This window comes from Thermobia domestica, chromosome 3, assembly GCF_964235325.1.
Source record: "Thermobia domestica chromosome 3, izTheDome1.hap1.1, whole genome shotgun sequence".
Classification (NCBI taxonomy): Eukaryota; Metazoa; Arthropoda; class Insecta; order Zygentoma; family Lepismatidae; genus Thermobia; species Thermobia domestica.
The window spans coordinates 13,455,934-13,483,724 of record NC_137456.1 but is presented as its reverse complement, the minus strand read 5'-3'; the positions used below and the strand labels follow the sequence as shown (position 1 = coordinate 13,483,724).

Below are 27,791 nucleotides of genomic sequence, written 5' to 3'. Positions count from 1 at the left end.
ACATGAGTAAAATGTTCTGTAATTCATGTAATCACACGTATAATATTAGTAGTAATCGCGTCACTTCGCCTCACTTTGGACTTTGACCCCGACCTTTGTGACGTCATAGGTCAAAGGTCAATGACCTTGGCCCGGGGTCAATGACCTAGGGGTACCTAGGACCACCCCCTCTAAATTTTGGCAGGGGTACCATGGCCCACCCCCTAAATTTTGGCAGGGGTACATAGGACCCCCCCCCTTAAATTTCGGAAATTGCCAAATCTAAAAATTTGGTATGGTAGCCTAGGACCATAGTATGTACCTCTATCCGTATTGGGGGTCTATGTCGTTCCCTTTCATGGGTAAAAAATTGCCAAAAATTCAAATTTCGGAGGGTTTTGACCTAATTTATCCCCTTGGATGAGGTGTTATTACCCTATATGGTTATATGGGCGTATACAGGGGTCCATTACCTTTCATAAGACATGGGAATATTAATGCACCCCTTGAAAAATTTGGGAGGGGTACCTTGGCCCACCCCTTAAATTTTGGAAATTGCCCAATTTAAACATTGGGTATTATAGTATAGGACGCTAATATGGATCACTATAAATTTGGGTGGTCCACCTCGTTCCCTTTTAGGGGTACAAAATTGCCAAAATATAAACGTAAGCAATACGTTGTACCACGTGTTTTGTTTCGACCTAAGTTATCCCTTTGATGAGGTGTTATTACCCTATATGGTTATATGGTCATGTATAGGGGTCCATTACCTTTCATAAGACATGGGTATATTAATGCACCCCTTTAAAAATTTGGGAGGGGTACCTTGGCCCACCCCTTCATTTTTAGAAATTGCCCAATTTAAACATTTGGTATTATAGTATAGGACGCTAATATGGATCACTATAAATTTGGGTGGTCCACCTCGTTCCCTTTTAGGGGTACAAAATTGCCAAATTTTAGTACAACCACGTGTTTGGTTTTTAACCTAATTTATCTCCTTGGATGAGGTCCTATTACCTTATATGGTTATATGGTCATGTATAGGTGTTCATTCCCTATCATAAGACATAGGTACATTGGTGCACCCCTTTAAATTTTTAGGAGGGGTACCCTGGCCCACCCCTTCAGTTTCAGAAATTCTCCAATTTAACCATTTGGTATTATAGTACAGGACCTCATTATGTATCATGATAAATTTGGATGGTCCATCTCGTTCCCTTTCATGGGTACGAAATTGCCAAATTTAGGTACAACCACGTGTTTGTTTTTTGATTTAATTTATTCCCTTGGATGAGGTCCTATTACCTTATATGGTTATATGGTCATGTATAGGGGTCCATTTCCTATCATAAGACATAGGTACATTTTTGCACGCCTTTAAATTTTTGGGAGAGGTACCTTCGCCCACCCCTTTAATTTTGGAAATTGTTCAATTTAAACATTTGGTATTACAGTATAGGACCCTAATATGGATCACTATAAATTTGGGTGGTCCACATCGTTCCCTTTTTAGGGGTACAAAATTGCCAAATTTTAGTACAACCACGTGTTTGGTCTTTTGGCCCAATGTATCCTCTTGGATGAGGTCCTATTACCTTATATGGTTATATTGTAATGTATAGGTGTTCATTTCCTATCATAAGACATAGGTACATTGGTGCATCCCTTTCAATTTTAGGAGAGGTACGTACCTTGGCCCGCCCCTTAAATTTTGGAATTTTTTTTATTTAAGCATTCGGTATTATAGTACAGGACCTTAATATGTATCATGATAAATTTGGATGGTCCACATCGTCCACTTTCATGGGTACGAAATTGCCAAAATATAAACGTAAGCAATACGTTGTACCACGTGTTTGACATTTTGACCCAATTTATCTCTTGGATGAGGTCCTATTACCTTATATGTTTATATGGTTATGTATAGGGGTCTATTCCCTATCATAAGACATAGGTACATTTGTGCACCCCTTTAAAATTTGTTAGGGGTACCTTGGCCCATCCCTTAAATTTTAGAAATTGCTCATTTTATATATTTGGTATTATAGTACTGGACCCTAACATGTATTATGATAAATTTGGGTGGTTTACCTCGTTTCTCTTTCATGGGTACATGTTATATGGGTATGTACAGAGGTTTATTACCTTTATATGTTTATGTTCCCTTTTAAATTTGGGGAATTATCAAATAACAAAATTCGGTAAACCTTTTTCTAGGACCCATTGTAGATGTTGGTGTTCCTCTTATGGCCAAATATTCAAAATTTAAAGGTTATTGACCGGCTTTATTATTGAATAAGTACAGGATTTATTACTTTTTCATAACACACAGGTGTATTTGTGTACCAATCTTAAATTTTGGGAGGGGTACATTTCTTATTGTCATATCAATAATTGGTAATGGTTCTTAAAATTGGATAGTATCTCATTCATTGGGTAAATCATTATGATCACGTAATCAGTTATTGACCTATGATGGAATTAGGAGTCCAGGACATTGGAACATTGAAACTTTGTAGGATAATTTGAGAATTGCGTCATTGGTTTTGATTATTCCCGCCAAATATAAACGTAAGCAAGACGTTGTACCACGTGATTGTCCTTGATGAGGTAGTGTACAGGGATTCATTTCCTTTGTTGTGGTACTTCTTAAGTTTGAGTACACACACACTTCTAGAAAACAGTTGGTTCTACTCAGGTAAACAATTGACGGACATTATTGACATTATTGAACATATAATGATATGATTAACTCTAAGACTTAGGTATATCAAGAGAAGTATTCTTTAAATTTGGGAATGGTGATAAACAGAATTTTAACATAAGGTGCGAAATTTGAAACAATACATTGAACTTTAGTCACAGCTCATAGTCTAAGATCATTGGTGGTGATTGATTTGAAATCTGATAGCTAACCTTATTGAATTTTATGACTCATAGACGAAAGGCAATACATGCTACAACACTGGCAAAGTTATTGTTAATGCAATTTGATTGGTTGATCACTATCTGTCGTGCAATCTGATTGGCTGATCACTATCTTTCGTGCAATCTGATTGGTTGCTGATTTTCAAATCTTTGCTGTATTCAGTTTTAAGTTTTGTTTAACATTTAAAAATCTTGGTTTCGTTCAACATTTTGCACTCACTGATAAATATGATCAAAACCGTTTATTTGTTAATCGAATAGTTAAAAACCGGATAAAGTTTGACGGTTAACCGTGAAACGTAAAATTTTTTTTAGTTTGAAATTTTTTGCTTGAAATTTTTTGTTTGAAAATTTTTTCGTTTCCAAATTTTTTTTGTTTCAAAATTTTGTTTGAGATTTTTTCGTTTGAAATTTTTGTTTTAAATTTTTTTCGTTTGAAAATTTTTGTTCGAAAATTTTGTTTAAAATTTTTTGTTTAAAATTTTTCGTTTCCAAATTTTTTGTTTGAAATTTTTTGTTTCAAAATTTTGTTTGAAATTTTTTTCGCTTCAAAATTTTGTTTGAATTTTTTTTGGTTTGAAAGTTTTTGTTTGAATTTTTTTCGTTTCAAAATTTTTGTTTCAAAGATTTTTGTTTGAAATTTTTGTTTCAAAGTTTGTTGACATTTTTAAAAGTTTGTGCACTTATTAGTAAAGAACTGGAACTGTTTAGAACAAAAACCTTTTGACAACATTGTGGTGCAATAGTACACGTCAGAACCTGGGGTTGTACTTGAAATGAAAAAACACAATTCATTGAAATGGATCATTTTATTACACTCCACATACATCCATACCAGATAGTGGTTCTGGATATTGTCGATACAATGTATTTTGAACTTCTTGCACTAGTTTGTCTTTAGCATATAATTTTAATTCCAGTTGAAGGCTTTTAAGATCTATTGCAATATCAATTGATGGAAACTCAATGTCCATTTGATCACAAATAAACTGTTTATCAATACAGGTATGCACTAGCCGGAACTGTTTAGAACAAAAACATCTGGCAACGTTGTGGTGCAATAGTACACGTTAGAACATGATCATGTAACGTCATCAGTTTTGCATCATATATAAGTATCGTTCGAGTTAGTATTCATGATAACATCATCATGGCTACTTGTCTGCAGTTTCTAAACACACGTGATTTGATGAAATCATTTACCAAGATTACTGATTTACAACAAAATGTACCTTATAGAATCTTAGCTAGCCAAATGATCCCTACAAAGTTTGGAGTAAGAATCGTAGTGAAGCTTGAAAATGATAAGAATATAATTTTACCAGCAAGATATTTACCCATGGAACCATCAAAACAAGAAGAACTGCTGCGTTTCTTAAATACTGGATCTGTATCTTTATGTTACAAAGGATTCCTGGGTCGAAGTCATCAACTTGAATTTAGTACACAGCCAGATTCGTCAGCAATTGTGATGAAATCATGAATCAGCACATTTCTTTCCAATGACGTCAGCTGTAGTTGTATGAATTTGGTTGGTCGGCATGACGTCAGCAACTGTGATGAAATCATGAATTCAAACGTCAGCACATTCCTTACCAATGACGTCAGCAATAACTATAAACCAGCAAATACAGTGTCATCCCACGAAATCATTTGAGCAAGTGCTTTTCAGGAGGAAAGATGTGTACTTCTAACGATAAAGAGTTCATCTTCGCAAGCTATTTTCCAATAAATATATTTCAAACAAAACATGTGATGATTGGTATCAGTGCTAGAACATTTGACCCAGTGATTCGATTGGGCAAAGCAGAACAATTTGGTGTACAACTGACCTGTGAAGAATGGCAAATATTATGTTCACGAATCGACCAAATGAACGATTATTTTCATGATGAGCTAAATGTGACCATAGTCAAATCATTAGGCTCAAATCATGAAGTGGTGCTGCGTACAGTCCTCGAAGAGAAGATGGTGCTGTTACGTAAAAAGAGTACATTTCATGTCCCTCGCAACATGGTGTATCTAACACAAACTGAATGGAACAAATTTATCAGCGTATTTCAGTGTGTGAAACATGCAGTGGAAGTGTGCAACAAAACTAGTATATTCCTGAAAAAGTACTATTTTGAAAAATGTGTTATGCATATTGTACAACATGTATCTAGATATTGTGATGGATGTCAACATCGTTCTTGGGTGCATACCTGTATTGATAAACAGTTTATTTGTGATCAAATGGACATTGAGTTTCCACCAATTGATATTGCATTAGACCTTAAAAGACTTCAACTGGAATTAAAATTATATGCTAAAGACAAACTAGTGCAAGAAGTTCAAAATACATTGTATCGACAATATCCAGAACCACTATCTGGTATGGATGTATGTGGAGTGTAATAAAATGATCCATTTCAATGAATTGTGTTTTTTCATTTCAAGTACAACCCCAGGTTCTGACGTGTACTATTGCACCACAATGTTGTCAAAAGGTTTTTGTTCTAAACAGTTCCAGTTCTTTACTAATAAGTGCACAAACTTTTAAAAATGTCAACAAACTTTGAAACAAAAATTTCAAACAAAAATCTTTGAAACAAAAATTTTGAAACGAAAAAATTCAAACAAAAAATTTCAAACCAAAAAAAAAATTCAAACAAAATTTTGAAGCGAAAAAAATTTCAAACAAAATTTTGAAACAAAAAATTTCAAACAAAAAATTTGGAAACGAAAAATTTTAAACAAAAAATTTTAAACAAAATTTTCGAACAAAAATTTTCAAACGAAAAAAATTTCAAACAAAAATTTCAAACGAAAAAATCTCAAACAAAATTTTGAAACAAAAAAAATTTGGAAACGAAAAAATTTTCAAACAAAAAATTTCAAGCAAAAAATTTCAAACTAAAAAAAATTTTACGTTTCACGGTTAACCGTCAAACTTTATCCGGTTTTTAACTATTCGATTAACAAATAAACGGTTTTGATCATATTTATCAGTGAGTGCAAAATGTTGAACGAAACCAAGATTTTTAAATGTTAAACAAAACTTAAAACTGAATACAGCAAAGATTTGAAAATCAGCAACCAATCAGATTGCACGAAAGATAGTGATCAGCCAATCAGATTGCACGACAGATAGTGATCAACCAATCAAATTGCATTAACAATAACTTTGCCAGTGTTGTAGCATGTATTGCCTTTCGTCTATGAGTCATAAAATTCAATAAGGTTAGCTATCAGATTTCAAATCAATCACCACCAATGATCTTAGACTATGAGCTGTGACTAAAGTTCAATGTATTGTTTCAAATTTCGCACCTTATGTTAAAATTCTGTTTATCACCATTCCCAAATTTAAAGAATACTTCTCTTGATATACCTAAGTCTTAGAGTTAATCATATCATTATATGTTCAATAATGTCAATAATGTCCGTCAATTGTTTACCTGAGTAGAACCAACTGTTTTCTAGAAGTGTGTGTGTACTCAAACTTAAGAAGTACCACAACAAAGGAAATGAATCCCTGTACACTACCTCATCAAGGACAATCACGTGGTACAACGTCTTGCTTACGTTTATATTTGGCGGGAATAATCAAAACCAATGACGCAATTCTCAAATTATCCTACAAAGTTTCAATGTTCCAATGTCCTGGACTCCTAATTCCATCATAGGTCAATAACTGATTACGTGATCATAATGATTTACCCAATGAATGAGATACTATCCAATTTTAAGAACCATTACCAATTATTGATATGACAATAAGAAATGTACCCCTCCCAAAATTTAAGATTGGTACACAAATACACCTGTGTGTTATGAAAAAGTAATAAATCCTGTACTTATTCAATAATAAAGCCGGTCAATAACCTTTAAATTTTGAATATTTGGCCATAAGAGGAACACCAACATCTACAATGGGTCCTAGAAAAAGGTTTACCGAATTTTGTTATTTGATAATTCCCCAAATTTAAAAGGGAACATAAACATATAAAGGTAATAAACCTCTGTACATACCCATATAACATGTACCCATGAAAGAGAAACGAGGTAAACCACCCAAATTTATCATAATACATGTTAGGGTCCAGTACTATAATACCAAATATATAAAATGAGCAATTTCTAAAATTTAAGGGATGGGCCAAGGTACCCCTAACAAATTTTAAAGGGGTGCACAAATGTACCTATGTCTTATGATAGGGAATAGACCCCTATACATAACCATATAAACATATAAGGTAATAGGACCTCATCCAAGAGATAAATTGGGTCAAAATGTCAAACACGTGGTACAACGTATTGCTTACGTTTATATTTTGGCAATTTCGTACCCATGAAAGTGGACGATGTGGACCATCCAAATTTATCATGATACATATTAAGGTCCTGTACTATAATACCGAATGCTTAAATAAAAAAAATTCCAAAATTTAAGGGGCGGGCCAAGGTACGTACCTCTCCTAAAATTGAAAGGGATGCACCAATGTACCTATGTCTTATGATAGGAAATGAACACCTATACATTACAATATAACCATATAAGGTAATAGGACCTCATCCAAGAGGATACATTGGGCCAAAAGACCAAACACGTGGTTGTACTAAAATTTGGCAATTTTGTACCCCTAAAAAGGGAACGATGTGGACCACCCAAATTTATAGTGATCCATATTAGGGTCCTATACTGTAATACCAAATGTTTAAATTGAACAATTTCCAAAATTAAAGGGGTGGGCGAAGGTACCTCTCCCAAAAATTTAAAGGCGTGCAAAAATGTACCTATGTCTTATGATAGGAAATGGACCCCTATACATGACCATATAACCATATAAGGTAATAGGACCTCATCCAAGGGAATAAATTAAATCAAAAAACAAACACGTGGTTGTACCTAAATTTGGCAATTTCGTACCCATGAAAGGGAACGAGATGGACCATCCAAATTTATCATGATACATAATGAGGTCCTGTACTATAATACCAAGTTTCCTCGGTCGAGTCACATCACACATTAAATCTACAATATTGGATCCATGTAGTTTATTATCGTTGATGTACACTGTTGCTTTATGATCCCACGTAATTGCGTCATCTTGTTTTAAACGACGGAATAGTAGTTCGGCTTTCTTACGATACATTTGTGGTATTGCGGCTAAAATTTCTTGTTTCGTGCTATCGTCAACATTCGGAACGTCACCATTAGGTTTCATTGATGTAATTGTAAGTGGTATTGGTTCTTCTTGTTTACGTATCACATAAAGATATTTCTGTAATATTCTATTGTACTGATTCCATTTTTCTTCATCACTTGGATACGATGTATTCAATATAGATTGCATTTCACGATCGAGATTAGATTCTCGATTTTCACTCACACGGGATGATGATGCATGCATTCGTTGAAGCATTTCTGGTGGCACTAAAACCATCTTCTTGCTATGTTCCATGATGTTTATTGTTTAAACAAAATACTGGATAACACACTTCCTACAATAGGTGCAAGTAATGCAGGTAAGAATCCTCCTTGTTGTACGGCTAAATGTTTCTTCTTTTTATCCAATGATTTTGTATTGTCTACGAGATAGCGGAGCGTGTTCTTGTAACGCTTTAATCTTGACTTCTGTGCACTTGTCAGTGGAACATTGCCTTTTAAGACATTATAACAACATTCACAAATACTATGAATTAATGAAGCGTCTGCATTGGCAATAATAGCTTTACGCAATCTTGGTTTAGCTTTGTGCAGAGCACGTAACAGATCAGCGTGTTTCACTGTAGGAGACATCGTGACAGACTAAGTCATTCTTTTCACATGCACAATAATTTAAACATGTTTTGTTGGTACGTAAACATAATGATGCAAATCGTCGGGAAAAATATTTGTACGAAATCGCATTTCATCGGGTGTATCTTGTTTAAGATCCATCAGTAAATAACCATGTGGATTTCTTGTTGCGTCTACATAACTTTCTTGTAGAACCAGTGGATGCTCAGGCATGATTTGATAACTCATATGCTTGATTTGTGACTTGTCACGTGGATTTTTAAACAACACCAAATACGAACAATTTAAACTCATATTTCTATTTGCTTTACTTTGATGAAATACATTTTGTGTTATAAAAATCACACTAATATTTCGATGATGTGATCCTTTTGTGAACATATCAACAATATCACTATTCACTTCTCGCATATGGTCATCAATAATAATCAAATGTGGTCCATCTTGAGGCTGAAAATCTTTCATTCGTGGAAGTCCTTCGTGAAATTCTACTGGAACCGGCATTGTTGCATACACGTCTTGCCATTCTGCATAATACCAGTATATCTTACGAAATTTTGCATTGATCATGGTTGGGAGATGTGACAGTAATCGCTTCACAAAATACGTTTTTCCACACCCACTAGGCCCTGCGAGAATACAGGTAAATGGATGTTTCCACTGTGTATCCATGATGAACACTAACACATTGTTTCAAAAATGATGCGTATTTAAAGCGAGTACAAATTTTTTTGTTTTAGTTTGTAAATTCTTGCACTCACTGGTGTGAAAAGGAAAGAAACAGTTCATCTGTTTATCGAGTAGTTGAAAACCGTTTATTTGTTAATCGAATAGTTGAAAACCGTTTATTTGTTAATCGAATAGTTAAAAACCGGATAAAGTTTAACGGTTAACCGTGAAAGCTGATCACTGTTTGATTTAAATTCTATTTGAAAATTTTTCGTTTCAAATTTGTTTTGAAATTTTTGTTTAAAAATTTTGTTGAAAATTTTTTGTTTCAAATTTTTTTCAAATTTTTGTTTGAAATTTTTTGTTTGTAAATTTATTCTTTCAAAATTTTTTGTTTGAAAATGTTTCGTTTCAATTTTTTTTGTTGAAAATTTTTGTTTTGAAATTTTTGTTTTCAAAATTTTGTTTGAAATTTTTTTCGTTTGAAAATTTTTAATTTTTTTGTTGCAAAATTTTTTGTTTAAATTTTTTTTGTTCGAAATTTTTGTTTTGAAATTTTTCGTTTCCAATTTTTTTTGTTTAAAATTTTTTTTGTTTCAAACTAAAAAACTTTTTGTTTGAAATTTAAGTTTAAAAAATGTTCGAATTTTTTGTTTAAAATTTTTTGTTTGAACATTTTTGTTTCGAAATTTTTTCGTTTCAATTTTTGTTTTCATTTTTTTTAGTTTGAAAAGTTGAAAAAAAGTTTTAAATGCCAAGAATCTTTCCTAGAGAACATTGACCAGGGACCTCGTCGCGCATCAAAACCAAATCATTGATCACGTGACCGTACTACACCCGAAGGGTACTACCAAATTGAAAGGAGATACCGTCCATACCTTATCAAATAGGATAAATTGAGTCAGTAACCGAACACGTGGTTGTACTTAAAAATTTGACAATAGGACCACCGAAACATATTGAGGTCCTATACTATGCTTAAATTGTACAATTTCAGTGGACCCCCATTGCCAAAATTTAAGAAGGGTGCAACAATATACCCATGTCTTATGATAGGATATGGACCCCTTGTAATCATAGGATCTCATCAAAGGGGATAAAATGGACCAAAAAAAACAAACACGTGGTACAACGTTTATATTTTGGCAATTTTTGTACCCCTAAAAGGGAACGATGTAGACCATCCAAATTTATTATGATACATATTGAGGACCTGTACTATAATACCAAATGTTTAAATTGGGCAATTTCCAAAATTTAAGGGGTGGGCCAAGGTACCCCTCCCGGGGTGCACCAATGTACCTATGTCTTATGATAGATAATGAACCCCTATACATGACCATATAACCATATAAGGTAATAGAACCTCATCAAAGGGGGATAAAATGTACCAAATACCAAACACTTGCTTGTACTAAAATTTTGGCAATTTTGTACCCCTAAAAGGGAACGAGGTGGACCACCCAAATTTATCATAATACATGTTAAGGTCCAGTACTATAATATCCAATGTTGAAATTGGGCAATTTCCAAAATTAAAGGGGTGGGCCAAGGTACCCCTCCCAAAAATTTAAAGGGGTGCACAAATGTACCTATGTCTTATGATAGGTAATGGACCCCTATACATGACCATATAATCATATAAGGTAATAGGACCTCATCCAAGGAGATAAATTAGGTCGAAAACCAAACACGTGGTACAACGTATTGCTTACGTTTATAGTTTTGGCAATTTTGTACCCCTAGAAGGGAATGAGGTGGACCACCCAAATTTATCATAATACATATTAGGGTCCTATACTATAATACCCAATGTTGAAATTGGTCAATTTCCAAAATTGAAGGGGTGGGCCAAAGTACCCCTCCCAAATTTTTAAAGGAGTGCATTAATATACCCATATCTTATGAAAGGTAATGGACCCCTGTATACGCCCATATAACTATATAGGGTAATAATACCTCATCAAAGGGGATAAATTAGGTCAAAAACCCCCGAAATTTGAATTTTTGGCAATTTTTTACTCATGAAAGGGAACGACATAGACACCCAATACTGATAGAGGTACATACTATGGTCCTAGGCTACCATACCAAACTTTTAGATTTGGCAATTTCCAAAATTTAAGGGGGGTGGTCCTATGTACCCCTGCCAAAATTTAGGGGGTGGGCCAAGGTACCCCTGCCAAAATTTAGAGGGGGTGGTCCTAGGTACCCCTAGGTCATTGACCCCGGGCCAAGGTCATTGACCTTTGACCTATGACGTCACAAAGGTCGGGGTCAAAGTCCAAAGTGAGGCAAAGTAACCCCATTACTACTATATTGAACTGTAAATATTAATAAACTTTGGGCAAACGCGCACTATTTATTTTGATGAAGATGCAAATGCTACAAATGTATACAAAGTAATTAGTACTAGTTATTGGTAAAAGCATTATGAAAAACAACAACCCAAAGATTGTTCTATCGCTTTCGTTATTCGAATTCGTTGAAAGTACTACACGAATTTCGGGATTAACAAGTGGATGATATGCTGACAAAATTCGATCAAGATTGCCGTGTAAGGAATCATGACATTGTCAATAACTAAACATCCATTACTCTTCAGTGTAAAAATATTTGAAGAAACGGTTTGCAAAGGGAAACTCGACGTTTAGATGCCACATGATCCTACTCGAAAATATTTAGTCGATTAAATTTCTACCTGTGAATCTATACTGAAATGTAAGGAATTTTAGCCGTTTCTGAATTGGTTAATGAAGAATTACGAAAAGCGGAAAACTTATATCAACAAGGTGCACACAGAATATCATGTTCGAATTGAAGTGAAACACCACAGATTGCAACAAAGCCCATACTGATCCAAATAAGAAGATCTTGATATGCGTTTAGTGTAATAGAAAGTGCACCACGGATCACGAGATGCTGCCATCCGATAAAGAAAACAATATCAACAGAAACTGTTGATAATTACCGCAACTGTGGAATGCAAAGGAAACGACCGGAACTGGTCAACTACACTCATTTTATATAAAACGTTGACAACTCCAAACTACATATATATTTAACGTCTCGTCAGAAATTGAGAGGACTTGGTGGAAAGATTTTAACGTATCCACGGAACCTTCATAAGCTGAACTTGGTTGTTATTTCTATCAGACTGTTATTTCTTTCGGTCTCTGAAGAACTTACTGAACGGCGTTAAGCTAATTAAAAACTAGTTTTGAAAGAACCACTTGTAAAAAACAATGCCTAGAAAGAATTGAAATTTAAGAGAAACGTCTATGGTGGTCACGGTATGAGAAAACGGCAGAAGGTAATGAAACAAAATGATGTACACTCATGTCCAAAATTACCGTCGCATGTCTATAAATATGTTGTAGGAATATAATTTGATAACGAATTCGTACGGTATTTCTTATAATGTGAGTATGTGTATAATAGGCAAAGACATGTATGTGGCAAATATCATGTCAAAAGAGCAGTAAATAAGAACAATAAAAAGAAAATAACACTTTCTTGTCCATTTAGCAACATTTTGTTTTACTCATTCTAATTTTCGTATTTATAATTATTTTTCTATGAAATTTACCACAAACATTCATTTCCCGATTATACACATAGTATCAGTATTAAAACTATCCTGCAAAATCATTATCAAATTATATTCTTACAAGAAGACAGTTATAGATAAGCGATAATAATTTTGGACATGAGCGTACCTAATGTTACTTCTGTATTACAACAAAAATATTCTCAAATTTGATCTGTAAGGAATTTGCATTTTTTTGACAATTTAATATTTTAATCTATGATTTATCAAGCAACAAAGCTTCAAAATTTTTAGTAAATGTTGAATAAAATTAATATAGCGAAACAGTACTGAAAATGATTGTATATGAAGTGTTAGTTCACATTTGCTTAAAGTATATTTTACCAAATTTAAATTTATGTCCTAAACTTTAATCACCATTTCCTGCATTTTATAATCGTATGTCAGAATATTGTAAGGTTCCGCATGTCTACACGTCATGCAATTACCACGTGTGAACTACATGTGTTAGTAATAAATAACAAGAAACAGACGACGGTCCCGAAGAGGAGTCGATCACCATCGCCAACAGTCGGAAGGACGAGAATCAACGAAGGAAGCCGACAAGACAGGATAAAACGGACCTGCACGCCTCGACCAACATCAATCTTCCCGGATTGATCGAAACACCTAAAACACCTCTCACGACGCTTGGTCACCGAGAGGTACCCATCTTTATACCCACGACGCTTGGTCACCGGGTTCCTTTCCTCTTTCTCACGTCGCACGGTCACCGAGAGAGAGATACCTAATCTACACCCCTCTCACGACGCACGGTCACCGAGGGTACCTCACCTCAAAGCCCACGACGCTTGGTCACCGGGCTCCTATCTAATCTTACCTAAATATTAGAGGAATACTTATTATAATTTGTGTACATAAAATATTTTTTATAATAAAAGGTGAAGGGAAAGTCCAAATCCCGTGTACATTTTATTGCTCTACCCAAGAAATTTTACAATATAAATTGAGTCAGCTAGTTATTATAGCTGTTCTATCTTCAAATATCTTTTGTTTTTTCTACATTTATTTTACTGGTGATATAAACGTACAATTCAGCCACAGACATTGACTAAAATTCCCTATCAATCCACGGATGTTATTGGCATTCATACAACATAAACTTCATTTTAGATACTGTTATTATATTTTGCTTCAACGGACTCTTTCAATGAAATCTTAGCTCTTTTTGGAGGTGTATTACTATGCATCATTGCGAGATGTATTTTCTGATGTATTTTATACATTTTTACACTCTTAAAATACTACTTTTGCAGGTGGAATTTACAGTATATTAACTATTTCAATGGGATTACACCGAGATCTTTCTACAAGTATAATAATGACCTACTTTCCAAGTGGTCTTCTGGTATTTGTATCCTGGTGTAGCTTTATCATCAATCCGGATACCGTACCTGGAAGAATTGCTTTACTTACAACCACACTGCTTACTTTGGTTACCATGTTTAACTCTCTCAGGTAAAATATTTCATAGTTGATTGCTGCTTTATTTTATTTTTTGCGGTCTTTTCGCTTCACCAAAATTAATATCTGAATATTTAACATTATATTATTAGTTTTTCTTAAGGCATAGAGATTAGAGAAATGATTGGTGTAAAAATTAATGAACAGCTTTCATCCTGTATTCTACATTCGATATTGAATATGTTTCAGTTTTAAAGATAATTTAAATTTCTTTGTGTTTACAGATGTATTTCCTAAAGCACGAGAGTTCTAAAATATGGATACAACGTGTTAGATCAGATTAACTTGTTATATGATATATATTAAGACAATATGCTGTTGATTTGCTCATAAAAGGATTGTGTGCTCAGATTAGCTTGGTACTCAAATACGTTTTCTGTTAATAATTATTAAGATATGAAGGTAGTCTGTGAAAAAGGGCAGGGATGTCAAAGAAGAATTATACTGTCAACGAAGCCCAAGGACAGACGAATGTTGGTGAATCTTAGACAGCAACATTCGAATATACAGAACAACTTGACGAGGTTGGCGAAGTAATAGAAATGTATATGCATAAATCTAGAGAAAATATTAAGGTCTGTATACATGATAACTTGTTATGGCCATCTCGAATTTGTAATTAAAAGAAGAAATATTGTATAATATTTTGTTGTAGATTCACTTATGTTGTAAGATGCAATTGTATAGATGCTTACATATATATAAATCAAGATCTATTTACAGCAATACGTTGTTGATACTGAAAGTCCGCTGCATTTGGTGCACCGAAGTAATATTCAGTAGGAATTTGAAATGGCCCTGGATGCTTGTCAATATACAATGCTTTGAAATAAAATTTCGGAAACAGGGAACTGGAAACGTCTGAACGCTTGAAGGGGGATAAAATTGTGTCGATACCAGATATTGTAATCATCGATGGACAGTAGTGTGTCTGTTACATTTTTTACGAAATTTTTGTAAGTTCTGAAACAGCCAACATCTAAAGGCTGGATAAGATCTGTGAACTTTGGAGGTGTCAGCTGTTTGTGGAACTGAACACCAGTAGAAACAGTTGAACTGATTAATTCGTCGTGTTTATTACATGACCATGAATCAACTGAAAGCATGAGATGCTTCTCTGGTTTATTTGACCAGAAAACATCTTGCATAAATATTTTCGAAACCTCCTTGGACATATTGGCTGTCTTTCTGACACATGATTTTATATTAGGATGATTGCTATGTTTGTTAGCGGGGAATTTGCCGGTGGTTTCAGCAAACAAGAGAAACATAAAAGACTGGATAAATCCATCCATTGAGATGGCCGTAATGATCATGTAGAAGAGAGAGTAGGCTCTTATTGAACCAAAACTTGCATAAATAATTTTGATTGCCTTTGATGCCAAAGTTCTTCCGAAATGAAGTTCTTTATCAAACCAGCTTTGATCTGCTTTGAACACCTGATGTGGTTGAAGCTCGTGACAACTTATTAGGCATTTGTTTTCACAATAAACTCTTCTGCTGTTTTGCGCAGATTCTGTTCATGTTGCGAAGTCTTACTGATAGTGTGTAATTTTTCGCGACACAATTTGGTTTCGTTTGTTAAATTTATTTACCCATGACACGGACTTCTTGAAATTTGGGGTCTTGTTTGAATTGACTTGCTTTTTCACGTGCAACGCTCACATCCCAAGAGTATTGTCATGAATAATAGCGCTACTGTTTCTCGCACTCTTAAAGATATGTAGCACCTCATTATTTATTTTCGTTGTAGACGGTCTCTTTATCTTTTGCTCGAACATGCGCAGAGAATTCAAATTACCTTGCAAAAATTTATACCTGTTGAACACAGACGAAGGCTTCCTTCGTTTCCTCGATATTGCTTCTGTTTCGATCCAATAGTTGTACATTTTTCATTGTTGCTCTTGGGTATAACGCACTGGACACTTTCATGCCGGGTAAGGTATATATGAGGAGCTGCTACTTTGTTGCGAACAACAATCTTCTACAGCTTCAATGGATGATTCTAATTTAGAAACATCTTTTTCTTTTAAATCAAAATCGGTGTTATCAACATCACCATTTTCATAAAGTTCCAAGTCGTCATAGATCAACAATGTTTAAATCTCATTTCTCACACTTCAGTTTTGTTCCAACAATTTTTAATTCTTTCAAACACACTGTATTTCTCCGACGATGGATCATCATTACAAGTTCCGAACTCGCAAACCAATATTGTCGCAATAACCGAAGGCTTTATATTTCAAACAAACTGATGAAACATAATGCGAAACGATATACACTCGAGAATGCCACCTCACCCGATAACTTATTTTCCATTACAACTTCACTGCTGTATTCGACTGCAGTAGTCCACTTTTCATCCAGATGTTTGCTAAGCTCGTCCTAAGTTGCTATTGCTTACGAAGGTGGACAAAGAAAGTTGTTAAAAATATAGCAATTGTTGCAAAAATAGTAGTTTACGTACAGTACATAATAATTGCATTCCAATCTATCAAATTTCATTGTGTTATGGCTTCTCCACATTGTTTCCGACCAAATGCGCCAGAAATAATAAAACAAAGTAAACTGTAGTAATGTCATAAATAATAATGTAATAACACCAATTTGGACATGAAATTTCACTGTCAGTTTTCTTAGCTTGTAGATATATTTAACTTGGGAACCGGTCGAAAGCCCCACAGCCAAAACACCCACACTCAAGAAATGTCAAAACGCCCACACAAACGGTCATAACCCCCACACGAATGGACAAATCTCCCAAATACACGAACGGTCATAACCCCCACAGCCAAAACCCCCACACTCAAGAAATGTCAAAACGCCCACACGATCGGTCATAACCCCCACACAAATGGACAAATCTCCCAAATACACGAACGGTCATAACCCCCACAGCCAAAACCCCCACACTGGTAATCGGTCATAACCTCCAACGGTCATAACTCCCACACAAATGGACAAAACAGCCAAACATAGCAACGGTCACAATCCCCACATAAATGGACAAAACCCCCACACAAATGGACAAAACTCCCACATGCAGAAATTGTCACAACTGTCACACAAATGGACAAAACCCCCACACAATCGGACAAATCTCCCACACTCTGAAATGATCCTGGTTGCATGTCTTGCCCTTGTACTTTTTAATAACATTTTTTATTCCACTTAAACTGATGTTGCAACTATTTTCTTGCACTGTTTTCTAATGACAGAAACACTAAAGTGGGCATCATAAAGAGCCGCAACAAAGACGTGCAATCACGATCATTTCAAAGTGTGGGGGATTTGTCCGATTGTATGGGGGTTTTGTCCATTTGTGTGGCAGTGGTGACAATTTCTGCATGTGGGAGTTTTGACCATTTGTGTGGGGGTTTTGTCCATTTATGTGGATATTATGACCGTTGCTATGTGTGGCTGTTTTGTCCATTTGTGTGGGAGTTTTGACCGATTTTGTGGGCGTTTTGACATTTCTTGAGTGTGGGGGTTTTGGCTGTGGGGGTTTTGACCGTTCGTGCGTTTGGGAGATTTGTTCATTTGTGTGGGAGCTATGACCGTTTGTGTGGGCGTTTTGACATTTCTTGAGTGTGGGGGTTTTGGCTGTGGGGGTTATGGCCGTTCGTGTATTTGGGAGATTTGTCCATTTGTGTGGGGGTTATGACCGTTTGTGTGGGCGTTTTGACATTTCTTGAGTGTGGGGGTTTTGATCTAGACCCTTTAACTTACATGTATTTTCGTGATAATTCAAACCTTTAACATACGAGTAGGATCTATCAGTCTCCTAGATATTGCTAAATAGCTATAAAGATAATTCTAAATTTCCAAATAAGTATAGATAACGATCATTAAAGTTCATAATTGACTTTTGACTTTTTGAGAACATGCTATATTACATGACCTTTCTATTTCAAAAAAATATTACATATTTCAAAATGGCGGCGGAGGTTCGTGAACTACTGTACCCATTCTTCTTTTGCCAATAATGTGAAACTACCACCGTGTGCATTGTCTATCTTTCATTATTTTTAGGATTCAACAGTTTATTTAATGCATTTGTATAATACAGCATAACTCTTCACAAACAAACTTTGATCCCACCCCCTCCGTTTCTTATGGCGCTCAGTCATTATAACTTTGCACATACACATATTTTCACATTATATATGAGGTGCACTATGTCTCATCTCGCAACTTGATTTATTCATTTCGTTCCCTTACTTGTTAGGGTTTCGTGATGAAAGTTTCAGAGATTTCTTTTTTTTTTTAAATAAACCTGCTTACTATTTTCATTTTTCTTGAAATATCTTTTTGGAAATATGCGTTTTCTTCTTCTGCAAGATTCCAAGAAGACATGAAATTTTCGCTCACAACAGAGTTACTTATTTATGTTATATCTAGAAACATAGCTTTCGAACATGAAGGTACACTACGAATTAAAAAGAGGCTTCTAACAATTTAGTTCTATAAGCATCTATTATTATAATATCTTCATAATAACATAGTTCTAAAGTATGTTATACATAATATTCTAGTACCACACTTAATTTCGTTAGCACAATTAAATGTTAAGCACAATTAAAATAAAACTGTTGTTATATTAGCCAACATTTCCAGAAACTTACTAACCGTTTAAAAGTATAATTTACTTACAATTCTTGTTCGCATTGCAGACACAACCTTCAAGTGTCGTTAAAGGTGAAGCCAATTGAACTGTGGGTAATCGTGTGCATGAGTTTTGTTGTTGGAGCTCTTACGGAGTATGCAATCATTCTTTGTATGCGTAGATACAGAAACACTTGGAAAAACAACGACGGTGTAAGGGATGGTGTTAACGTTGGGAAAGTGGTCGTGTTGAGTCCTGATGTAAGTACCTAGGTAGTTCTTTTATAGTTCTTAGTTTATCTAATTTATATTTGTAAAATCACTATATGAAAATTCTTTTACCATTGATAGTCCCTTCAATTCTAATTTGTAAAGTGTTATTTCCAGCTAAATTCTTCATCCCCAACAAAACTCAATCCCTTAATTAATCATTGTGATTCATTTCGTTGATCGAATATCTTTTCTCAATCTCTGATCGAATATCCTTTGATTGATCTAATTTCCTTTGTCTACACCTTTGCAGACAAGTCCTTCTTCTATTTTTTCTTGGGCTTCAAGCAAAGAAAACAATATCTACAAGAGATCGCAAACCGAACTGTGGAAGTGTCATTACTATGTCTCCATTCAAAAAACAACTTCAGGATTCAATCGACAAAATAATGACTTCACCTGTACGTAGAAGAGGTCGTGGACAAAGACGAGCTCACCAAACACAATCGCGTCAAGACACACACACACACACAAAAAAAAAAATCAAAATTTTCAATAAATCCATAGTACGTTATTATTTGGTCATATCTGATTTTGTTCCGTTTATTTGATAACTTTTAGATAACTCACTGCTAGTAACATACAAGGGTGCCGATTTAGGCTGTCTTTTTCCAGATTCATGCATTTGATTGGTTTCAAAAAGAAAACTTCATAGCTTCAACCATGTCAGGTCTATCAATTTGCCACTACCAACTGGACATAAGAAACTTGTTTTTCTTATTTCGAATTCTAAAAAAAATGTCAATTTCTAATTCTGCCAATTTTATGGCAGAGAAACAAGATGTGGTGCCGGATTTGGCTACTTTCCTCTAATATGACAAAGGAACGCCATTTTGCACTTCTACGTACTACAGTAATCGCATATAAGCTAATGGAGATTGTGCTGATCAGTAAGTATGAAGTGTAGGAGTGTAGAAAGCGGGAGGAAATGGGAGAACTCTAAGAAAAACCACTCATCCGGTGTTTGTTCACCACAAATCTCCACTTAGCACCAGGTGACGTCAAACCAGAAGAACTACGTACCAGAGTTGAACGCTCTGCCAGTGACTAACCGTAGCCCCAATCTAGTCAAATCGAAGATAAAGGACTTTAATTAGGGAAAAAATCATTATGATGAGACGGATCATGTTGTTTATTATTGCATTTAGTATACAGTGTTATGTTGCTTTTAAGAAAGAAAGAAGAAGTGTGTAGATGTAGTTGTTGTCGTATAAGTGAAAAAAATTAATTATCTAATAATTAATGAGTTTATACTAAAGAAAGTAGTAACAACTTGTTGTGAGTAAATTACGTTGTGAGAAATCCAAATTTGAGGCAGACTGATGTACCTTACTGCAACACTATAAGAGAACCCAGGTCGGCACACGGATATGTCTGCATTATCAATTTAGTAGGCGATTAGAAGCAATATGAATTTATTTTACAAAGGACTAGATAAGTTAGTATTTTTTTTTTTCAAATCCGTTCCATTACGACTATTTAAACACATCCCAGAGAATGCGTAAACAAATATTTTTCTAACATGTTTATCCTCTTTTTAGAACTGTAGTTCCTGCAAACTTTTTCTACTTCCTGATCAGTTTTATGTTCAACTTAGGTAATTTTTAGTACTTTTTCGTTCAGAACCACATTTCTAAAAGAAGTTATGAGTTGATTTGATTTAACTTTAGCGCCCCTTTCAGCAGCGAGGTGTGAATCTACTGATTAACGTGGAATCGAACCCGGGTCTTCCACGCCAAAGGTGCGTACGCTAACCGCTGAGTCACAAGAGAGCTATTCTAAAAGATGTGCTTAGGTTAATAACTTTGTAATAGAATTGATTATTTCTAGTACCTACTTACAAGACAAAAATAAATGTTAATTTTCTTTGATAATAAATCATTCAGAATACTTTGGTTAAAGAATTGGATCTTGAAGTAATACATATCTATATCTATCTATCTATATTTATATCTATATCTATACCTATATCTATATCTATATCTATATCTATATCTATATCTATATCTATATCTATATCTATATCTATCTATCTATATATATATATATATACATATATATATATATATATATATATATATATACATACATACACCAAAGAACACTTTTAGATATTATTAGGAAGAGGAAGAGAAACTGGTTGGGACATTGCCTAAGAAGAAATTGCATCATGAGGGACGTCCTAGAGGGTATGGTGGTGGGAAAGAGAGGGAGGGGGCGAAGGAGACTACAATTAATGGATGATATTAAAACAGAAAGATCATACGCGAAGTACTATATATTACTTTAAATACTTTAAATAAAATCTGAAAAGAAAATCAATAAAATGTTAGAAAAAATGAGAAGGGGCTTTGAAGAATATGTGATAAAAATAAATGTTAGAAAGACAAAAGCCTAGGTGATTGGAACAAAGGGGTCTGTGTCAAATATAAAAGCAGGAGGGGAGAAAATAGAACAAGTGAATAGTTTTCGATACCTGGGTAGTGTTCTTAGTAATGACATGAAATGCGAACGTGAAATAAAAGTAAGGATAGGAATGGCGAAAGAAGCCTTTAAAAGAAAGAAAAGTCTGTTTTGTGGGACCTTGAACAAAGAGTAGAAAAAAAGACTCATAAAATGCTTCGTGTGGAGTGTTGTGCTGTATGGGGCGGAAACGTGGACATTGCGTAAGGGTGACGAAAATCGACTGGAAGCCTTCGAAATGTGGGTGTGGAGAAGAATGGAAAGAATTAGTTGGGTCGAGCGGAAAACGAATGAGAGAGTGTTAGAAATGGTGGGTGAGAAAAGAACACTTTTAGATATTATTAGGAAGAGGAAGAGAAACTGGTTGTGACATTGCCTAAGAAGAGATTGCATCATGAGGGACGTCCTAGAGGGTATGGTGGCGGGAAAGAGAGGGAGGGGGCGAAGGAGACTACAATTAATGGATGATATTAAAACAGAAAGATCATACGCGAAGACGAAGAGGTTAGCGGAGGACCGTGGAGCATGGAAGCTTCTCCGCTGCGGCAAGTGACCTGCTAATAAAGGCAGAATACCTATGATGATGATGATGATTAAATACTTTTATAAATGTGACTTTCTGTCCATATATAACACTAGCCTAAGATGGTTCTGTTTTTCAACATTTGCTGATGGATTCCTATGTATCTTGGTGCGCTTAATCTAAAAAGGACCTTATTTTGTCTCTGTCAGCTAAGATTTTTTTTTATTTTTTTGCAAATTGCAATGTACCAAATGTAGTATATGTCAAAAATATTGTAAAAATGTCGCAAAAGTGTTACGACTATGGACTTAAGGACGCAGTCCTTTTGTTATGTAAGATACGTGGTATTCTGCGGCTTAGAAATCAAAAACGAAAATAGAATAGGATATAATAGAAAAGAAATACTCACGATTTTAGTCGTTGCGTCGAAGTCTCTTTAGACCAGTCATGCTGTGTTTCCGCCTTTTCCGCGCGTGTTCTTTTCTGGTTTCGTGTGTATGCAAGATCCAGCAATAGTCCGCCATCATTATTTTATTTTATTGTCCTCGGTAACGCTTTTCGATTTCTTTTATGTCCTGATTGAATATCCCATCATTTCTTTCTTAACAGCATCCAGATTCTCGGGAATGTAGGAAATGAACCTTTAAACTCATAAAACATTCTACCTTCTTCGTAGTTCTGCAGCATAGTATCAAATCGTTCTTGTTGCTCAGAAACTTAGTTAATACGTCTTTAAAGTCTACCCAGGCCTTTCTTTCACCAATCTCGATATGTTGATCATTGCAGAGGTTTCTAATGTTTGCCCTGTAAAGACACCCTCTTTTAGTTTTGCGGTTGATGAGGCTGAAAATTCGGTCGACATGTACTAGAAACATGTGCTATCCTTTGGTAAGGCTTTCATAAATTGCTTCATTAACCCTAGGTGGCAGAACTTTCGTCGCCTCGATGATAGAACTTTTGAGTACTTTTTTTTACTTCAGATTCCAATGACAGTCATTAGCCAAACTTTCCGCTTCCAATGATTGTCCCTGCCTCTGATATCCCACTCACATTAAAACACGGAAACTTTTTGTACCCGACTTTCGATATCGGAGGATACGTACGAACGGTTGTACTAGCACTAACAGTTGCAGTGTACACCACGTTTATTGACGAAAGTGCTGCAATTTCCCGGTTTATGTTGTCAATGATTTGTTTTCATCATAAACAAACAAATGGGTGCATTTACTATGAACTAACATCTGTCCGTACGGCTCATATTTGTGTTGTTTATAGACGTATAAAACATTGTGACACGTTGCAATTCGCAAACAATTCAACTACGGCCATTTTTGGATTAAGCGCACCAAGAAAGATAGGAGTCCATCATCGAATGTTGGAAAATATGACATAACCGAAATAATGCAGGCCTGTGTAATTAGAACTCTTGAATGACAAGTGGCTCAAATTCGAAAAATAAATAAATGTGCTATTGGCTTAACTTATTTCTATAGGTTGGTTCCTTTTTTTTAGAAAAAGTAAAAACTGTAAATTGCAAGATCATAAACATAGTTGTGGTTTGTTTGTTAAAACAATAGAAATATGAATTGTTTTGTGAGGTATTGAATTTCAAGTTTGTCTCTTCAATTTTCCTTACTCTCTATCAACTTACCTAAATTTGTTATGCGTAACTTATGCTCTATTTCTTTCTACAGACAGCTGCAAAGAAAGCGATGAAGAAATTGTGCAAGTTCAGATTATTGAGGAAGGTATATCCACTGATGCAGAGTATAGTGAAGAAGCAAGGAATTCTGGATATCGTTGCATTGATCACATTTCCATTTGTATTTATGATATTTGCCATTGCCTACTGGAGATACTATCAAAATCTCAAGACAGAATTATGGGAGAATCTCGTGGAGCAAGAGCTTGGGAAAGATGAATATTAGCTGAATTTCAAAATAAGATTTTGAAGACTTTCTTTAATTTTTAACATTTTGTGATGTCCTTAATTTGTTTCTTAAAGAGAACCTTAGCTGGAAACTACCAAAATTCATCTAACATTTGCAAATGACGGTCGTTAAAATAGTTTTCAAATTATAACAGCAAAACATTGTAAGAATTAATGTTTTATTTCATGAAATGTGCTAAAGAGGAATAGGTATCGTACTCGTGTGTATTGAAATGAACAAATGGGACTAAAGTTAAAGATATTTACGTGCTCTTCTTAAGTTTGAGAGTTAAAGTTTATCTAAGTATCAGGTGAATCGCTTACTGTAACCCATTATAATCATTTACGTTTACTAGATATATAATTCATCACATTAAGCGATAAAGATGCTTTCATTTCTAGGTCTATTTCGTGATTTTCACAAACTAAAAGAAATATACTTATTAGGTAATTTAATAACATAATTGTATGTAAAATTTTATTTACGGTTATTATTGTTTAATTTTCATTATAAATGTTCCGAGATTCAATTAGTCTTTTATGGAACTTTAGTTGAGCATGCTTAGTAGATACAATAGTATGTAATTATATTAACTACTAATACCTGGTAATCTAGTTTAAATTTTAACGAAGAGAGAACCATTTTAAAACGCATCGTTGAAGGAAACAGTTTACAATTTCAGAACCAGTATATAAATCGTCTCAAACTAGTACTAAGTCACGTTGCAATCTATTAAATGAATGGTAAATCAACTGACGTTGCCTTGAGTCCAAAGTTTAATATTTTTTTGTAGATTAAACCATAATTCTCAGTTACATTCTATGTAGCTAATAAGCAATCAGTAATCATGTACATTTACACATATTTTTCGTTTTTCATCAACCGTATCGACTCGTGAAAAAGAAAAAAACAGTTTTTTGTCATTTCCCGAAAATTGTGTTTACTGTACATACGCCCTTTTAACAGAAATCGATTCATGTATGATATAATTATATTTGAAAATTATTATATATAATAGCCAAAGTATATTTTGGATTTTAAATACAAGCATTAAACATATTCTTCATCTCCATGGATCACTATAGAGAAATTCGTAAAGAAGGCTCCTTCTGAATTTCCGTTACATTTCGTAAAATATTTTCTTTCTATTTTTTTGCCGTAAAAGAGTCAAAGTTAAAATTCTTTTTCTGTGATCACATGTGGAATAAAATTACAAAAGATTACAATTATTACTGGAAATTAATGCTGTCACACTTTTGAACATTTTAAAAACACATAGTTTCTATTGTATTGAAATGTCATTTCTTATCGATAGTATGAAACGTTGTAAATAGTTGTAAACTTCCATAACTATTCTCCAAATGGATTAGTATGCAACGAAAGGTAGTGTTATCAAGTTTAACAAAAAGTTCAAAATAAGCCTCTTGAAAACAGCTCTTATTTGTAAAAGATTATATAATGATAATTTTGGCTGTTGCAATGGCCTGTCCAAGGAGCTTGATAAAAATTTAGTGTAACATAACAACAAAAACTGCTTCTTTTATATGTTAAAAAAAGAAGCTTGGTCAAGTGAGTGTACGGGGGCACCCAATTCTATTTTGCCTCGAAATCTCTAAATATGGCTCTGCTCCTACGAAGTATCATGTATGATACATTGAGGCACTCGTGAGACATTACCATGGTTACTCTGATTTGCTGAATAGTTATATCGTTTTTATTTTGTGCTGAATTTACGTTGTCCGATTTTCGGTTCTGTACTTAATTTAGATGACAAACTACTAAAATTAACAGCCTTGAAGTGCTTGTGAATAAATATGATGTTTTTATCTTTGGTTCAAGTATTCTTCAAATTGAATCTTACACATAGAGAAAGGAAGTTTCTAAGAATAGTTTTTAAGAATAAGGGACCGTAAATATTGTTGCGCAATAGCGTCAATCTTTTAAAAAAGACGCCTAAAAGTCGATAAAAATGTTACGCGACATTGCATTCAAATTTTTATTTTAAATTAAGGAAAAATATATCCCATCGCTTAATAAAGTGTGGTGTAACTCATTCAAATGAGTAGTGTACTTTTGGTATTCTAATAAGAATATTTGAGTTTAACCTCTGATTTTCCCATCAACATTTGATAACCAACGGTAATACTTTCGTACAGGTAATCTTACGATTGGATATAGTGCTAACAGACATACCATGGAGGAGAACAGTTGCTACTTAGGTATAAATACGGTTTTATAGATATATGAATTAAAAGGAAATTAGTTTAGAGGTGGTAGATTGTCATTAAAAGAACGTAGTCATTCGAATGGTGGCCAATGACGAATAAGACAAGTTGCTGAAACCTTCCGATGATACTGACTACTGAGCAAGAGAACTACTACCTCACGGTTCGGAGTATTAATACTCATCTTTTCAGTCGTAAAGTACATCTTGAGTGATAGACCTCATCATGTTGATTTGTCAGTTCGTTCTCTCTTTAGATTTGTTTCAAAAACAAGCTTGTATAGTACTCTGATCACAGAATGTTCAATGGAGAATTAAGAATGCATATCCCTTATTGCATAAAGTGTAAAGTATTGAAAGACATGTGCGGAAAGATTAGAAAATCAGCTGTAGTAGTAATCGTCCAGGCCCGAAATTTTCTAATGTGAACAAACACAAGAAATACTACAATGTAGAAGGTTAGAAACGAGATAAGTGATTTCTTCAGGATTGGAAGGATGGTACTTAGCATAACAAGGAATAACTCATTGTACACTTACCTGTTGTTGGTCCCGTCTGAAGATTAATGAGCTAATAGTTGAGAGAAACGAATATATATACAAAAATGATGAAACAGTAACACTGAAGTTCGTAGTTTCGTTCGGACACCGTTCGAGTGATTATCAACATATTTGCTTGCTTTCGTGATATAAAAAACGAAGTCGAGAACTGAAATGGACACACGATGACCATTCAAAGTGACCAATAATCAGTAGTGACAGATGGTAGTCACCTTTCCCAATATATCGCCTTAAATACTAAACGTAATGGAATTTGGTGGTACACAGGATATTTCAAGACAATATTTTGAATTTCTTTTACCATAGAATATTGCACATTTGAACTTACAATGTTTGTATCTAATCTTGTACTATTTTCACAAAGTAATTGCTCACACCATTTGTAAATATAATTCATAATATACTAAAATTTAATTCTGTGACTTGAAACTTTCAAACCTATAAAGCTGCTGAATTTTTGTACGTTCATGTTTTTACAGGAGATTTTTTTGACATAGTCTGTAATATCATTCGATTAACAATGTGGATACCGAAGCAAAAATTGGTGTTGTTTTTTTTCAAGAGAAACTACGTTAGATTCCAAATAGTTCAAATCTGCATCTTAAACGAAAATTTACAATATCGTGTCTGCTATTTAGTGTTACAAATTAAAGACGCTAGAGTTTTGAGAAAATGAAATTTTGAAAGGCTCCAAAACAGTAGTAACAAGTAAGATGGCCACTGATAAGCATACTCTAACTGCCTTTAGATCGATCAATATGATCACATGACGTA

The 27,791-nt window shown here is 34.4% G+C and overlaps 1 protein-coding gene across 1 annotated transcript in view; it reads left to right on the top strand.

Annotated features, from left to right (window-relative positions):
- LOC145681676 (uncharacterized) overlaps positions 1–24,230 on the top strand; it is an 83,944-nt gene extending 59,714 nt beyond the window's left edge. Inside the window, exons 6-7 of the mRNA XM_081753296.1 lie at positions 19,115–19,307; positions 23,997–24,230. Of these exons, the coding sequence (XP_081609422.1) occupies positions 19,115–19,307; positions 23,997–24,230 (427 nt within the window). The remainder of the gene's footprint in view (positions 1–19,114; positions 19,308–23,996) is intronic.
- The last annotated feature ends 3,561 nt before the right edge of the window (positions 24,231–27,791 follow it).